The 17,571-nt window shown below is 32.8% G+C and overlaps 1 protein-coding gene across 7 annotated transcripts in view; it reads right to left on the reverse strand.

Annotated features, from left to right (window-relative positions):
* Positions 1 to 1,635: 1,635 nt before the first annotated feature.
* Positions 1,636 to 17,571, reverse strand: part of kug (FAT atypical cadherin kugelei) — a 651,494-nt gene continuing 635,558 nt past the window's right edge. For all 7 annotated transcript variants that reach the window (XM_073986279.1, XM_073986278.1, XM_073986280.1 and 4 more), the window contains 2 exons: positions 15,079 to 15,216; positions 1,636 to 1,873 (listed from right to left, as the gene is read on the reverse strand). In XM_073986279.1, the coding sequence (XP_073842380.1) occupies positions 1,740 to 1,873; positions 15,079 to 15,216 (272 nt within the window). In that variant the 3' untranslated portion in view covers positions 1,636 to 1,739. The remainder of the gene's footprint in view (positions 1,874 to 15,078; positions 15,217 to 17,571) is intronic.

The following is a 17,571-nucleotide window of genomic DNA, read 5'->3' on the forward strand; positions in this document are numbered from 1 at the left end:
ATTTGCTTTGCATAATTTTTAACATCATAGTTCTTTCAGACATTTGGACGTATTCGGCTACATAGGGAATTATGCTATTGGCAACAACTACAGCGACACCTTTCCTGTGGATGTCTTCTCGATTTCCATAATGATATATTTATTAGAGTTGTGTCGTTCATGAACGAACCGGCTCAAAGGAACGATTCCGTGAAAAGAACGAACGGATTCGTATCCAGCTCATTCTTTTATATCGTTCATTAGATCCCCGATGGACGAGTCATTGCTGCTTACAAAATTAACAGCATTGGTTTTGCAGTCAAACTCAAAACAAACGCTGCGTTAGCGCAATCAGCATAAATTTCCACACAAAACAAACAATGATTCAGAGAGCTACTCTCGCTCAGTAACTCACCTCATTCAGTAGCACATATCGATCATATCTTTCTTTTGCATCATTCGTTCATCTGGTTCTTTCATATCAAAACCACCACCACTACGTTCAGAAACAAAACCACCCCCATAAGCACACAAACAAGCAAGTAACACAACAGTTGTGTCATTCGTGAACGAACATTTTCAAAAGAACGATTCGGTAAAAAGAACGACGGAGTCATATGCAACAGAGAACGAACGACTTCAAAAGAAAATAATACAGTCAAATGTATTGTTGAACGAAAAAGAGCCTAACGACCCGGATCTTTTTGGTGAACGGAATGAAAAAGATCGATCCGCTCAATGAACGAGATTGCCAAACACTAATAATTGGGCCATGGTTGTGTCATTCTTTTACATCGTACGTTTAAATTTTGAGCTTAATCGTTCAGTTGGCTCCGTTCGTTCTTTTTTGCTTATCTCGTTCTTTTTACTATTCTCGTTTTTAAAGTGCTTTTTCTAGTTTTTAAGTTGACAGTGTGTTAATTTTCGCTCTATCTATCCCTTACGATGAAGACATTTCGTTTTTTTCTTGTTAACATCATTACGCGTTGGTGAATTAAAAAATAAATATCTTGTGTGTCGAATGTAGTGTTTTTTGATTGATAGGTATAAATTAAAAATATATTGAAATTATATTCAAATAAAAATTAGTTTTTCTATATTGAATGGAATGAAACATTTTTGCCTTATTTTTAAGACTGATAAAACGACTATTGAATATTATTGCAGATAACTAACGATATTCAAAAAATGATAGACTGAAATGTTTTATTGAACGAAAAAGAGCCAAAGAACGAAGTGAAAGATCCGGATCTTTTTGGTGAACAGAATGAAAAAGATCGATCCGCTCAACGAACGAGATTGCCCAACACTAATATTTATGCATTATTGGATATGAATTCTCCACACTCTGTCCAGGTTTCGCTGATACCAAGTATGTCAATTTTCAGCCTATTCATTTCGCATATTGTGTTATCTAATTTTTCTGGTTCATGCAGACTTCTTACGTTCCAGGTTCCAATTTTTAGTTTTCTATTTGTTTTACCTCCGGGGATTATTAGCAACCTATTTTGCGCTCATAGTACCCTCGTTATTTTGTACTTCCATTATTAAATGCACTAGGAAGAATAAAGTTGTATCTGTGTGTGGAAAACCAAAACCATTTTACGTGACATTAAAACATACCCCATATATTTAATTCTAGATAAAGACCATGAATTTCGTTTGTATAAACAGTATTTTTATTAAAATATTTGTTTTGTTAAATTCTGCATGTTTACATAAAATTAGTAAAATAGAAAAACGTAAATGGAATTTGATAGTTAGTTATTTGGAACATCTACTCGTCTTTTGGGCAAGAATTCTTCTAGTTCGGAATCTTCTATTTCGCATAGATGCACGGAATGGTTACTGCTGTATGGACTTTTACGGCAAAAATATCCATCCTCTGAGTGAACTGAAAAGAAAATATCAACAATACAGTGTAATATATTTAAGTATATAAAAATAAATTTATAAGGCATGACATTGAATATAAGGAACAATTATAAATATTAACATTATGTATCTCTGTTGGTTTAGTTTGGCTTTTAGGTCAGAAAATAAAACAAATTTTTTGTTTTTATTTTATTTTTATTCTTCCAATATTTCGAACATCATCGGTGTTCATCATTATGTTTAGTTATTGTTTTCTTCTCACGCAACTCTTGACAACAGTGTGTCTGAGAAGACGTTGCAAATTTAAAATTCACACGTATAGATCATTCATAATTACGTGTTAGTTTACCTCCAAATTTTATTACTAATTTTCTTTAGATAAGAATAGATTTTTATTTTGCTTCGTTAAAAATGTGTATCCATTTACTAAAAGTAACATTTGTTATAACATTTGTTGAATTTATATTCATAAATTATTTCTTAAAGAAAAACAAAATAATATATTCACATTTCTACAATAGCTTTACAAGTTGTCCGTCTCAAACGTTACACATCTTCTGTTAATAAATTTATAATAGATTTGAAATTAAAGTGATCTCATATAAGAATACTTTAAATTCTTCACGACTTATGCATTTGCTATAATTGAGTGCTAATCTCACATAATTGTACAGGCTTTCAAAATAATTTTCTGTAATTCAATTTAAAACATTTATTAGATCAATTTCATCGAGATATATACTTCCGAAGAAGCGTATTCTAAGGTCTCTAAAGTTGGGCATTTGGCTAAGAACTGTTGCATATTTTCTATTTCCATTGTGCTACATAATATACATTGTTACTTTCTGCATTACAATGGCAATATATCTATCTGCTCTCGTTCTCACGATGATCGAAATTGTGTCTGAGTTCCATATATTAGACATATAAGTTACGCCCACATCTGGATTGAGGAACCGATGGAATCTGGTTGCCCTGCTATTAGCCTTTTCTTTTTTATGAACATAGCTTTGTGTTTTAAGTTAAAGTCTTTTGAAGCTGTGTTCGTATTTGATGTTATATTATTTTGATCTGTAAAATTTCTTAATGATTTCGCCCAGAAGAATAATCTCTTTTTCGAAGCTTTTAAAGCGAGTTTATGAGGTAGATGTTGGATTTTGTATTTATATTTAACATTCTGAATATAATCCACATGTGTATAAGTACATAACAGTGGTTGTCCTGTATATCTGTTTGCAAGGACAGTATGTAATTCGGTACAGAATCAGGTAATCGCAATTCCCATTTTCAAAAAATATCTCAGTAGTTTGTCAATCTCCTCAAACCATCGGAATACCCCACACTTGTGCTGAATATGCCTAGGTCATTTGACAAACACTTAGAAAGATTTTCCACTTTGCTACTAGTGATATTTGTGGTTTATTAATCGTTTATTTATCACACCGTCATTAATCACTTTCAACTGTCACACTTCTAATGTAAGCGTAGTAATTCGCCCCAAAAATTATTCTGTTCGTTATCCATTTTGTAAAATTTTGGACTATCTTTCGGTTCCCCTTGTGGAGATAAATGATTTGCAGTTCGCTTTTCCAGTTTGATAAAAATATACTAATTTTGAGATAACGGTCAATTTAGTATGAGTGTAACACTGGCCTTTTTTCAAATGACTCACACGACAGCAATCAGATGTGTTTTGTTGATGTTAATTTGTCGATGGTTAGACGTTCAAAGTTAATGGGAAAGAAAATTGAGTTAGACAGATGTCAGTACTAAATATTTGTGCACGATCAAGAATGATTTGAAGAGTTTAGTCTTTCATAAACTCAAAAAACTTTTTTGCTGATTTATGCCCAACTCCTAGTAAATTAACTGTAATTCGTTGAGATATGAAGACGAAAATTGGACACCGGATAAAGTAGAATTTGTAGAAGAAATAGAAATGTCTAATTCCGAAAACGTATTTTCTGGTTTAAACCTACAAAAGGTTATGTCAATTTGGCTATAAAAATAAAAATGTTAGAATAATTTTGTTCCGAAGATTATTGAATCGAATACCTTACAATATAGATTTTGTATAATCTTACATAAAAGCTCATTATAATATGATACAATGAAGACGGAAAAATACTATAGTTTTGATTCATGCCGCCTCAGTTTCAGCCAATTTATTAAAAGAAAAAGATTTGAACTGTATTCTTAAGGAGGCTTATTTTCAACCTGATAAAATAGGAAAAAAGATAACTTCAAAGAAGAAAATGCGATTGCTGCTATCCCCTGATTTGACACTAGGCTTTTTAATTGACAATTTTTTAGCAGGACAAGAATATAATATAAGAGAAATGAATAAATAATAATTAAGGACTAATGTCAAACTCATGAACTAATGGTTACGGTCAAGTAGGAGATATCTAAATTGAATCACTTCTTGGCAAGATATGTATGTGAAGTGAAAAAAATGGAGCAAAAGAAAATTATACTGCCTCACAGTCCGAATAAACCTCTAAAGAATAAATTAAAAAAATTAATTAAAACGTACAGACAACTCGTAAAAATGTAACCAAAATTATAAAGTTTTAATTAATTTCAAGTGATAATGGAAAGCTGAAGATTTGAACCCACCCAACCACAATTATCTGACCTAGTTTCGCTGTTGGAAGCAGCTTATCAGATATATCGGCAGTCGATGCTCTTTCATAGAACTATTTTTCACATCACATTTTTTACAGTGATGAGCTTTTTTTCTTCAACATGTATAGCTTCCACGACAAACGGGTTTTAGCGTAGACTTCGAAAGTTATGAGTTTTGCTCCGAACGCTAACTCACCATGACAACTCTCTTCATATGTAAAAAAGAGAAATTAATAAATAAAAATCATGTCAGAATGTCAAACCCATGAACTAATGGTTACGGTTGAATAGGATATGTCTTTCTAAGAATCAGAGACTACTTTGTGGCTTTAGGGAGGCGTATGTTTGGAATCACACACATATATGGGGAATTTTGTTTTTAAATCGAGTGTTCCATTTTAAAAAATCCAAAAAATTTTTTGATGCTGCATCAATGATTTTTGGTGCATAGTTAAAGAAAAAATCATTATTCAAAATATGTAACTAACCTTGATCGTTGCGCGCAAAAGATACGGCGGTTTTAATTTAAATATTTAAAAAAAAAATTCTAAAAAAATCGACGCTTGATGTTATAAGCTGTTATATCTTATTACTGTTAACTGAATTTGTACTTTTTGCGATGACGTCAAAATACTCCTGAAATGTTTCACTGGATTCGCATTTGCTTCTCTCTCTCACTTATAGTGTAAGTGAATGAAAACAAACAATAAACATCATGTGGTTGTTGTTTTCTTCACTCATACATACTAAACCATTGACGCTGCTCTAACTAGACACTGCCGTTAAGTGACAACAAAAAATATTGCATATGTTTGCAAGTATGTGTGTATATGTATTTGCAGTGGACAAGTAAACAAAAGGCAACGTAGGAATTGATCATTAGACATCGGATTTTGCATATATGCAAGTAATTTTTTTGAGGAAAATCGTCAAATTAAATTTGCAAAATCATCAAAAAGTGTTTAAAATAAAGTTTATTGCCGTTAAACGTTGATTTCTTAGCAGATTAGTATGTTATTAATTATTATTTAGCCACGGAAATAAATCTGGACTAAAAGACTTAAATATACACAGATATAAATAAAACAAGTAAGCCAAGGATATACACATTTACCCAGGGAATTAGCTTTCCACAAGTCAAAAATTCTTTATGAAACAAATAAACTTATTGTAAGAAATAACTTTGTGGCTTCTGGTACCGTATCACACCAAGAAGGGAAAGGGGAGTCTTCTCTTGTATCATTGAGTGAGTATACCCCGATTCATATTCGCTCAATGATATGGGAACCAAAGCTTAGCTCCGAGTCTGAACGGCGTGTCCTAAGACACCACTTGTAGGGAAGCTTTACATGGCTGGAATACTCAGAAAATGTCGCCAATATTACTAAAGTGTATTTTTGTACCGTTGAAAATTTGATATTGACTGGCTGGGGAAACGTTTTGGAAAAAGGTGGCAAAGTGACCCATGCTACAATGTATGCATAAAAATCCAAGTAGACAATAAATATGTACGCTAGGGCACCATGTAATTTGCAATAATGCAAAAACTGGCAATGGGAAAATGTAGTTCTCTACACAAAACCCATTATATATTAGGCAGTAGGCCCGTTATCTAGCAGACACGTTATTGCAATTTGCACCAGGGGGAAGGTCAGTAGTTCTTTTTCTATATGTAGGCTACTTTGCCGGTATATGGTCCTTTTCACCAAATTAATAATATCAGATAATCATCCTCTTACATCGTACAAAATTTCGTGATTATTGAGCTATAATTGCGACCTCTAGCGTGTTTATGATTACACTACAAACAAATAACTGTTATATTAGGCCTGTCCCTGCCAACATTTGCTATCTGTTTATTGTCCAATGAGTCACTTCAATTAGATTGCACAAACGAATGCGATAGTCGCATTCTTATCCAAAAAGATAAAGCTCTCGGGAAGAACTGTTCCACTCATTAGATACTTTTTTGAGTGTCTAATTGGACACTTCAGAAAGTTATTAAAACGATAATATCGGTGGAGCAATGGTAAGCATGATCGCTTTGCAATCTGAATGCCCGGGTTCGATTCCCAGGCCAGTCGACATTTTTTTAATGACAAATCTTTTTTTTAACTATAAAACATTAATATAGCTAAAAACTTGATAAAAATAATAATAAATAAAAAAGAACAACATTTTATTTTGATTTTCTTTTTAACTTAATTTAATTCCTTTTTATTTTATTTTTTTATTGTTGTTGTTGTGTCGTTAATCCTTTGTTTGGGTTATTTTTGACTTTTTGGTTTTTTATTATTTAATTTAATTCATTATTTATATTTTTATAATTGTTTCAGGAATTGTCGCTTATATTAATTTTGTTATTTGAAAAATGTGATGTCGCCTGACCTGGTAATCGAACCCCGGACATTCACATTGCAAAGCGAGCATGCTTACCATTGCACCACCTGCGTATATAACCATATGTGTACAAATGTCTTATTTATTCAACTTACAACAATTCTAAAAATAAATGTAAGCTGTCTAATTTGTATCCAAATAAAGGATGGAAAATAGATATGTCTATCTAATTTCCATCCTTCATTGGGACATAAATGAGATAGCTTACATTTATTTTTAGATACATATGTTATTGTTGTTATTTACCTATCGTATTCTTTCCTAAATGGTGACTGGATACGATACAAATGGGATAACAATGCAATTGTTATTGTATATTAGACAAATGTCGCATTTTTACAGAAAATTAGACACCAAAAAGATCCTCATTTATAAAATTAGATAAAACTCACTTCCAATTGCTGGCAGGGGTAACTCTGTTATCCTGTCATGTACACAAACACAATTGACATCAATACAAAAGTCAAGCGTTCCTCTTCCAAGTATAGCTTTCTTACACGGAATATGTCTTCCAGAATTAAAGATTTAGCCTGTATACTGAAAATTTTGACAATTTTCACACAAAAGTTTTGGTCCATTTAACCCTCTAAATATTATCTGATCATCATCTCAAATTGCAAGCTTCTTCTCTGTCATACACTCTAACCTTTATTAAAATTTCGAGGCGATCGTACTATTATTGCGACCTACAGAGCAGCTACAAAATCAGATAGAAATTATGTTTTTGGTCCATTTCACCCGGTAAATATTTCACGATCATCACCTATAAAAATAGGGATCTATTCTGGTCTGAACCCGACCTCCATACAAAATTTCGTGACGATCGGGCCATAATTGCGGCCTGGAGTTTGATTACAATTTATAATGAGCAGACGGACGGAGGGACACACATCTCAAAACTGCTTTATCTCGTCGAGATATGAAGATTGGTATACCACATTGGGGGTCTCCGACGAATATTTCGCGGTGTTACATGAATTTTTACCAAAAACAGACTTATAATACCCTTTCAACATTGTGGTGTAGGGTATAATTAGTTTTCACTAGGTGAGAAAATTTCCTATAACCCAGCCTTCTTATTACAACATAAGTTGCTTTCCTATACAAATTTGTTCATAAACTCAATCAGAAATGTCAAAATCAACGTATCCAAATAGTTTCTGCTCGGCCAAAATTGTCTGGCAGAAAAACAAATGAACTAGACATTAAGACTAAGACAATATTAAATATTACATAAAATCTTTCATATTTTACTAAAACATATAACATATAAAAACATATAACCATATTTTAATACCCTAATACCCTGGCCTAATGAATCAGTTTGCAACATGCAAAGATTCACTTACTGAGTCCCTTTGTATTTTTGAAAACAGTGTACAGTTATTGACAAATTCGCATACAAATTGGAGATTTTTGTTGGCCCTAGGGCGATCCCTTTTTATTTTGGTAAGAATCGATTCAGATTTGGATATTGCTCCCATATATACAGTATAATCTGGATAACATACATATATCTCTGTTGTTTGACCACCTATGACAACCTACTTCACATCGTTGTAAAGGTGATATTTTCAACTTTCCTTGCCAGGTTTTGCTTTCGATATACCTCTTACATAAGAGAGATATTCGCTTTGAAATAAATCTTTGGCCGTTTCTCCATATAAGTTTTTTCACATTCCAACCCCTGAATAATATCCGACCATTACCAAAATCAATTGGTTTTTTCCTCTGTGGGACCCCTATTAAATCAAAATTGCGACGTGTAGCGTGATTACAAAAAAATTAAAAAATTGGATGTATTTCCGTTATTTGACCACCAACCTGCTTCACATCATTGTAAAGATGGGATTTGCTACTTTCATAGTCAGACTTTGTTATTGGAAGTGCCCCACCCAAAACTGTGGTATTCGTCATTATTATTAAAATCGCAAAAATGAAAAGTTGTGTTCTATTAGCGGCTATTGCGCTATCTTCGTTGTTTGACCACATACAACAAACAACGTTACATTGGTGATATTTTTTACTTTCATTATCAGGTTTTGCTTTTGATGTACCCCTTATAGAAGCGGAGATATTCGCTTTGAAATAAAACGTTGACTTTTTCTCCAAATACGTTTTTTGCCCATTCCGACCCCTGCATGTTATCCTACATCACCAAAATAAGCTTCTTCCCCTCCGGGATCTTCATCAACACCCAAAATTTGGTGACGATCGGATTAAAATTGAGACCTGTAGCGTGATCACAAGGTTTAGATGGTTTCGATGCTTTACAAACTTTTTGGCCAAAACCAACTTATAATACTCTCCCCACATAGTGGTGGTGGTTAATAAAGAACGCTTTTTGATGATCTTCCAAATTTAATTCACGATTTTGTAAAAAAAACACTTGCATATTTAGCGCATTTTTGCATATTTTGCATATTTTTTGCATATATTTTGCATATCGAAAAATTGACCCCCAAAACGCCCAGATCCAAAATTGGAGTCCAATCGGATAAGAAATAAAAAACATGCTAAAATCCGATGTCTACCATGAGATATACATTAAACGACGTAAAATCACGACTTATGCAGTCCTACTATGAGTTCAAAATATTATGTAAAAAAAAAACCAAAATTCAGGCTTCAAAATTTCAGCATCAATTTTAGGTAGATGTCAATTTTAGGTAGATGTGTAATGTAATAAAAAATCATACATTAGAATCATGTTGCCCATGGAGTATTCTTTGCATCTTTTTTCGGGCATAGGTCTATAAAATGTAAGGTTAAGCCAGAAATCGGAAGGGAACATAAAAAAACTTGTTGGCTTCAACCCATTTTTCTACATTGATGACAATACAGCTTCCAGAGAATTCAAAACCCTTTTGGGGTATCGCTGTTCGGTCCTAATACCATCACCTCCATTTGGAATTTACCACATCCCATACCAAAGCGGTTCGGAACATGGACTTGGGAGGTACCGTTTTATGGGAGCTATCCATTGAAAATCTGCATGAAGGTTTTCTACTCCCAAAAACACAAACACAAATTTTCAGCTAAATTGCATGGGCGCTACTCCGAAACACGGATCAACATTGAATATTTTCTTCCAAAAGATGTGCTACCTCCTGAGAAAATTTTAGCTTCATCAATTGGAAAATATGCTCAAGATACTCGAAATAGCTTAAATCGCGGGTACCTGTATTCATATACCAAAACGTGGACCTACATTGATGATTTTTTGCATAGATGATTTATATTTACTAAGAACTCAAAATACCAACATTTTGCGAAATTCGTTGGAAAGTGTTGGTAAAACATAAAAAATACTGGAAATCGGGGTTTACCCTTATATGGGGGCTATACCAAAAGTGGACCGACATGGCCTATCTGTACCTACCAATGAATCTGTATGTAATCCATAGGCCTCTATCAATTTTCAAAGCATAATCTACACGAAGAGAAAAAATATTTTTTTAACTGGTGGTGGGCAAAATTTTATTTTGTTTGGCACCAAATAATTTTTGTTGCGCACATATTATTTTCAAGGCGATAATGTATGTATATTGCCAATTTTGATTCTGTTCACCATATAAAACAACAACAAATCACAAAATCTCGATATATGGTAATATTTTCATAATTATCTGACGTTCAATCCAACCATAATCTGCTTAACTTTCTCAGTTTTACATATGAAGTGTCAAAAACAACAGCAGTTCACTGCCAAAAGCAAATGTTCTCTCATTAGTTGTTCTGTCGCTGAGTAAGAAGGTTGTAAATTTTGTTTCATTTTCTTTTAAATTAATGGTATAAAATTAGTAAAAACATCATTCCAAACAAGGAATGAAATAGTTCGAGTATGTGTTGACGGTATTACTACAATTGACTACAATTTATTTGTGAATGAAGATATAAAAATGTGTAGAAAGAAAAATCAAAAAGTGACAAAAAGATATTAGTTCCTGAGTTGTGTTTAATTTTCTTTCACTTCTTAAATAAAAAGAATCTCCGAATGTTTCGTGCAAATTTTGTGCATTATTTAATTTTGTCTATTAATAGTTAATAGAAATCGTATGCAAGTGATCGAGATAACAAGAAAAAGAATGTATGTATAACATAAACTTCTGTTGTTGTTGTGTTCGGTATAAGTATGAAACAAACGGAGAGACAACAGAGAGAACTGCAAAGTGTTTGTTAATGTTATAAAGTATAAGTGTATTCAATATTATACTTATTTATTCTATTATATCCAAATTGTTCTTAAATAAATAAAACTTTTATTTAAAATACATTGAAAAATCTTTTAGTGGGCAATTAATCACAAAGGTACAGTATAATTCCAAGAAAAATACTACTTATTACAGACAACCACAACATGTTTCTACTGCTACCACGACATTTTAAAATATTTCAAAAATGGTATTATAAGAATATGATAGAGGTTACCATATATCTATAATATATATTTTCCTTTCAAAATATGATTCATGCCACAATCATATTTTTTCTCTGCGTGTATAATCTTGCAAAGTATTGCGCATAATATTGGGAACCCAGTGCTTCGGTTAAGATTATATAAGGGACTCTAAAAAAGTTGGAACCTAGAACCCGGGGTTCCGATCTACTAAACGAATACTATCACCACCACTTGGAATTTTCCACACCTTCTTCTTCTTGTTCTTATCTATAAGTTTATTAAAGTCATAAAATAATGATTAGAATTGGTGTCAGAGATATAGCCCCGATTTGATATAAAATGTCATTATATGCATAGTCATATTTATATGAGGCCATAAAATCCAAACTCGATCTTACAACACAAAACCCAATTATGGTTTTTGTCATTTGGGTCTGTACTTTCATAAAATCGTAAGCAGAAGTTGTTTGCACATGATTGCCTTAAAAATGCTTGCACAGCGTTATTCGCCTTGATGTTTATAATTTCAATAAAACTAGAACATAGCACAGCTTATTGTGCTATATGCTATAATAGAATATGATACACCTTACTATTCCATGAAAACCTGGAAAAGATGCCACTTATTGTTGTGGTACTATCTGCTAATTTTTTTAATAATTGTTTTTGTTCATGCACGCTGTGAGTGAGAGAAAGAAGCAAATGCAAAATGGGAGAATTCATACATAAAACACAGAGTTACGATAAACTCAGGGACGTACGCAGGATTTCATTTCGGGGGGGCCCAACTTGACCAAAAATCATGAAAATTAAAAATGTTGTCTATCGTTACGTAAAGCTATTTTAAAGGGTTTTTAATTGATTTTATGTATATTCAATATTGCAACAAAGTATATACATTCAAAAGAGAGAGATCACAATATTTTAGATACACGATTGAAATTTGGAACTGATTATAATATATTAGTCCTTGGATGTTTAGAATTGAAAATGAACCATATCAAACCACGTTCGGCATAGTCTCCTTACAAAAGTTTTTAACCAAATTCTCTAACAGAACTGAAGCAAAAACTAAAAAATCTTTCAGATTAATATTACCCATGTAGATATATAGATGTATGTTTTGGTGTATCCCAGAATTTTCAACCACATTAGCTCTTATTTGGCATTTTGGGTTCTAAATCCCGCAGCAAATAGCTTTCGAAACAATTTCTATATTCGAGGCTATTAGCATAGTTTTTAAAAATATCGTTAGTAATATGCATTTTGGAAATCATTTTGTTGCGAGAACTTCCATGCAAAAAGTGGTGAAAATAGATCCACGTTCGAACGCATGGATTGCATTCGCGAATATGTCGAATAGATATATACAGTGTTTGGAGGATATAAACAGTTCGATCCGATCATAACGCCGCTTCTTCTTTATCACACACTAAATTCAGTGCCATTAAAAAAGTTTTGTATTATTGTAAGAAAATAATATTCTTTAAGTGCATAAAAACACCAATACTTTACTATTTTACCAGAAGTGATAGAGTCCGTGAAAGCCAACTAAAAATTCAGAAAATTACATTAAAAAAAGAAAAAATATATCAGGAGCCGGGCGATGCAATCTACGACTCATAGACTCCGAATCCAACTCTCAGTACTGTTTGAGACTACGCTAACACATGGTCGAAAAAATATCTCTAAAAAAAGCTCGGCAACATTTTAGCTAAATCCTGAAAAAATAGTTTAAGACGAAAAACTCCATCTGATACATCAATGGTTGTTGTTGTCGCTTATTTCTATCTTAATTGTACGACTAGATGTTTATGGACTCGATGACCTTAAACACTTTCCAACGACCAAACACTTCTGTCGGCACAGCGGAGACAAACTAATAACTTTTGTTTTCTGGAAAACAAGTAAAAAGTAACAGTCGGGTTTGCCCTCAGGCTGTGTGAGTTGAGACTTTTATATATAGACAGATGGAATACGGGCTACATAGCCAATTTTTTCTATAAATTGTATAGCCAAGAAGTTTCAGAATTTCGTCTCCTTTTTTGGACGTATAAAGTTTCCGACAATAATTTCGAAACATTTGGGGTGTGCATGATTGTTGTCGTTACGAATATATGCTTATGATGTGCTCAAAAATGTGTCTTCGATGACAGCGCAAAAGTTTTGCACTTTTGTACCGACGATACCTGAAAGAATCGACTGATATAGTCCATTTTGGAAGTTGACCGAATTTTGGAATTCAATTTAGTTGGTATGCGTAAGATTTAGAGCTTTTGGACCAATCCTGACATAACCATAGACTTACCCACTAAAAATACAATATCGCTGTAAACGATGAACCAAAGTTAAATGAAAGGTGCTTACATTCTGAAACAGCAATGTTCATAGATGAGAAAAATCCAAAAACAAGAAAATATCGCTGGAGGGAATTTTAAATAAGTTCACATTTTTAGGTTTATTTTAGGTTTTAGCGATTTTGCTAAGAAACCGCAAGTCTTATCGAAATGGGGCTAAAGAAAATTTTGTAACTTTGAAAATTTGTTTGATGTGTTCCTAGGTTTTACCATTTTTGAGATATAGAAGTTCGGGTCACATTTTTAGGTTTTTTTTTGTTAGGTTTTCACGATTTGCTTCAAAACAGTAAGTCTTATCGAAATGGGACTACAGAAAATCGTATAGCTGTGAAAATTCTTTACAAGATTGGGATTCGTATTTTTTTACTCGGTTGTACCATTCTTGAAATATAAAAGTTTAAGTTGGGAAATTGTAGACTTGACATTGTTTTATAAGTAGACGATACAGTCAGTGAGTTGTCCAAATTTGATCTTATATATCTTAAAAATGGTAAAACCTACGAAAATATATAAGAGCAATATTGTAGAGAATTTTCACTGCTACAACATTTTTTTTTAGTTCCATATTGATAGGGCTTGTGGTTTCCCAGCAAAACCTTCAAAACCTAAAAAACCCTAAAATTGCATTTTTTTGTTTTTTGATTTTCTCATCTAAGCTTCTTTTATTTAATGTTGGTTCAAGAGCACCGTGATATACAATACAAATAACAGCAGATTTTAATACAATACCATATAACGAAAGTTTGAGCATTAATTTCGTTTACGGTTGTTTTCAGCTACAAATTTGTTACTGATAGGAAAAAATTCAGATGGACATGCTATTTACATATAGCAGATATTATCACTTTATAATGCACAACAATACATTTTTCTCCATTATTTTATCCCACTGTTTAGCAACAAGTTGATATAAAATAGGAATACAAAATTTTGATTAAGGCAGTAAAACAATTTTCTAACTGGTTTTCGAGATATACTCCACGGAAAACCCTTGATATGTCGTACATATTGCCCAATAGATATTTCATTTTATGTACTTCTAATCCGCGCAATACTGAATTTGTAATCGTTTTGAATACAAAATGAGTTTAAAGCCTCAAGACCTTTATATTCATTACAGAATTCCAAAGCACTGGCATGGCATAAAGAAGGAATTCAGTTTTACTGGAAGTTTCTCTAAAAAGAGTATTCAAACAAAAAAATTTTAAATATTTCTTAGACAACTTGATGACAAAGTACATTTTTAGTCCAGAACCTTCAGAACAATAACAGTTTTCATTTGAAATTTCAAAAACAAAAATTATTTTAGAGAAAAAATCGTAATAATTTGTTAAAGTAGCTCAAAAAATTGTAGTCGACCAAACCATTTCGGGGGGGGCCCGGGCCCCCAGTGCCCCCCCCCCCCCCCCCCCTGCGTACGTCCCTGGATAAACTTACCACTTAGTTTTCGCTTTTCCTTCTCAACATCGACTTGATATATTAAATCATAGCCCTGTGAATTAGCTTCTCCATCAGTTTCACTTAGATTGTTCAGTGGCGGCAAGTACGAATCTGGATGTCGTACGTACAATTTACCTAAAAGGAAAATTTAATTAAAAACGAAAACTCAGTTGAATATCTTATCTATTTCGGACAAACATAGGTAAAACAATTATTTACTTATGTGAAAAATGAAAGCATTTTACTTAATTTAATTAAATAACTTAAGGAGTTTTTATTGAAAAATTATATATAGTGTTCGTTAACTGTAAAGGTTAATATTATCAGACCTATTCGATGTGGCTAGACGCTTGTTATAAATAGCGGTTCTGATAAAAACAATATTCCGCGTTCTTGAAGTCGTAATCAACAAAGTGAAAGTAATGAATCTTCGATTAATTATATAATTGAATATTCGAGATGAGCTGAGTAAGTGCATACTAATCTTTTTGCAACAAGATGATGCGCAAAATTTTCTCGATTTTTCTCTAAATGAATGAACATGCAATAATAAAAGCCTAAGTTGAAACATTTTTTGGGTTAAACTCATATTTCAACAAATATTTGTGAAACTGCGCGCATTTGAGCCTCATCTTGTTGCAAAAAGCTTAGAGTGTGTTAAAAATATAACATTAAGATACGAGAGCATTAAAAACTCCCTCAGATTATTCTATTATTATTACATAAGCTTTTAACAACAAATTCTCCAGTCTTTTATAAGCTTAAAGTTTATGTTGGTATGCTTCTTATAATATATAATATATATGGTATGTTGGGTATTTTCACTCAAATTACATCCCTAACTCTAAGGCCACACGTTGAAACTTTCATACGAAACTTTCACAGCTTTTAGAAGAGAGCGGAGATGAAGCAGCTCCTTCATCTCCGCTCTCTCCCAAAAGCTGTGAAAATTTAGTATGAAAGTTTCAACGTGTCGCTTTAGAGCAACATCCCTACATTAACATTCTCAAGTAATCAGGGTTGTAAAGACCAAAAATGTTGGTCTCGCGTGTCCATTCAATATAATTATTAACTTGATGAAATTACATTTACAATTGCAAAGTACATATTTAACAAGGTACAAGACCTTCTGCGAGCTCTGTACAACCTTTTCAACCGTAAATTTAAAACATTTCTGACGGACTAGCTTTTCAAATTTTTCATGAAAGTATACCGTATACCTAGCAATACAATCGGCAATGTTTCGTACAATTTTGAAAATTTTCTGTCGCCATTATGGATGCTTTCAACTTCCTATGGAACCTTCCTACCATACCATTGGCTTGTGGGTGATACGCCATAGCTGTGAATAGTTTAATAACAGTTAGAATATATTGATGGCCGTGAGATGGCGTCAACGCACAGTGCGAAATATGAGCACTTTAGCGAAACTTTACTAATAAATGTCAACGGAAAGAAAATAGCTTATTAAAATTTTGCAGTAATGTTTGTTATATTAATGGGTAGTGTGTGCTTAATATGGCCCCATAGACCCGCGGTTTACTGTGGCGCTCATGTAACAGCGGCGGTCATTTTTACGTTTTACATTCAATTTGTATAATTAGTTTTCAGCGGATAGAAAACGTATGCTCCAAATATTTTCAATATAGGTTAGCGTTTTGGTATAGCCCCATTGAACGGTTCCGCCGATATGACATATTTTAAAGGTTCCAGACACATTTTCCATTTTTATAGCTTTGCGAGCAGAGGAAGATCCAATCTCATTCATATTATATATCTTAACACCGGAATGTACGGGAATCACTTTCGAAATGTCCACGGAATATAAAAAAATATTTTGAAAACTTAAAAAAGCACTTCTAAGTTGCACAATAACAATAAGAGTTTTATTGCGTTTTTTAAGAGTAAAATATCGTAATTGCTGTTGCACTATATGTACGTAAATCGGCATCATTTTCAGGCCCAACCTATGGAAAATTTCGAAATGATTTTTCATATCACAGATATCCTTTTTGTTAGGATATGCGAGTCCATATTTTCAAAACACAGTCAAAAATGACGTTCACCTTCCACTTTTGGATAATGCAAGTAAATGAAATTTTCGAAGTAATTTAAAAAATTTCGATTTAGTACAGATATTAGCTGTTTCTGATCCAGCCTACCCTCTAACATATTTATTTATTTATTTCAAATATTTATTATAATAAAAAATTACAATAAAATTATATAAAAATAGCACTAGCATCTAAGGCTATCGGCTATCCCTCTAACATATTTTATATTCATAGTCCCAATTTACATTAGGCGAGTTTACTTGAGGCAATTCTCAGTTTGTAGGAGAGAGGGTGCTGAGAGGCAAAGGGTTACCATATGCCTCACCTCTCTCTCCTACAAAATGACAATTGCCGCAAGTAAACTCGCCCAATGTAAATTGGGACATATGGTAGTTACTGGTGATTACTCTTTAGTCTATAAGATAGTGTAAACATA

Source organism: Musca autumnalis, unplaced genomic scaffold (genome assembly GCF_047663935.1).
Source record: "Musca autumnalis isolate F117 unplaced genomic scaffold, ASM4766393v1 scaffold_4, whole genome shotgun sequence".
In the NCBI taxonomy this organism is placed as follows: domain Eukaryota; kingdom Metazoa; phylum Arthropoda; class Insecta; order Diptera; family Muscidae; genus Musca; species Musca autumnalis.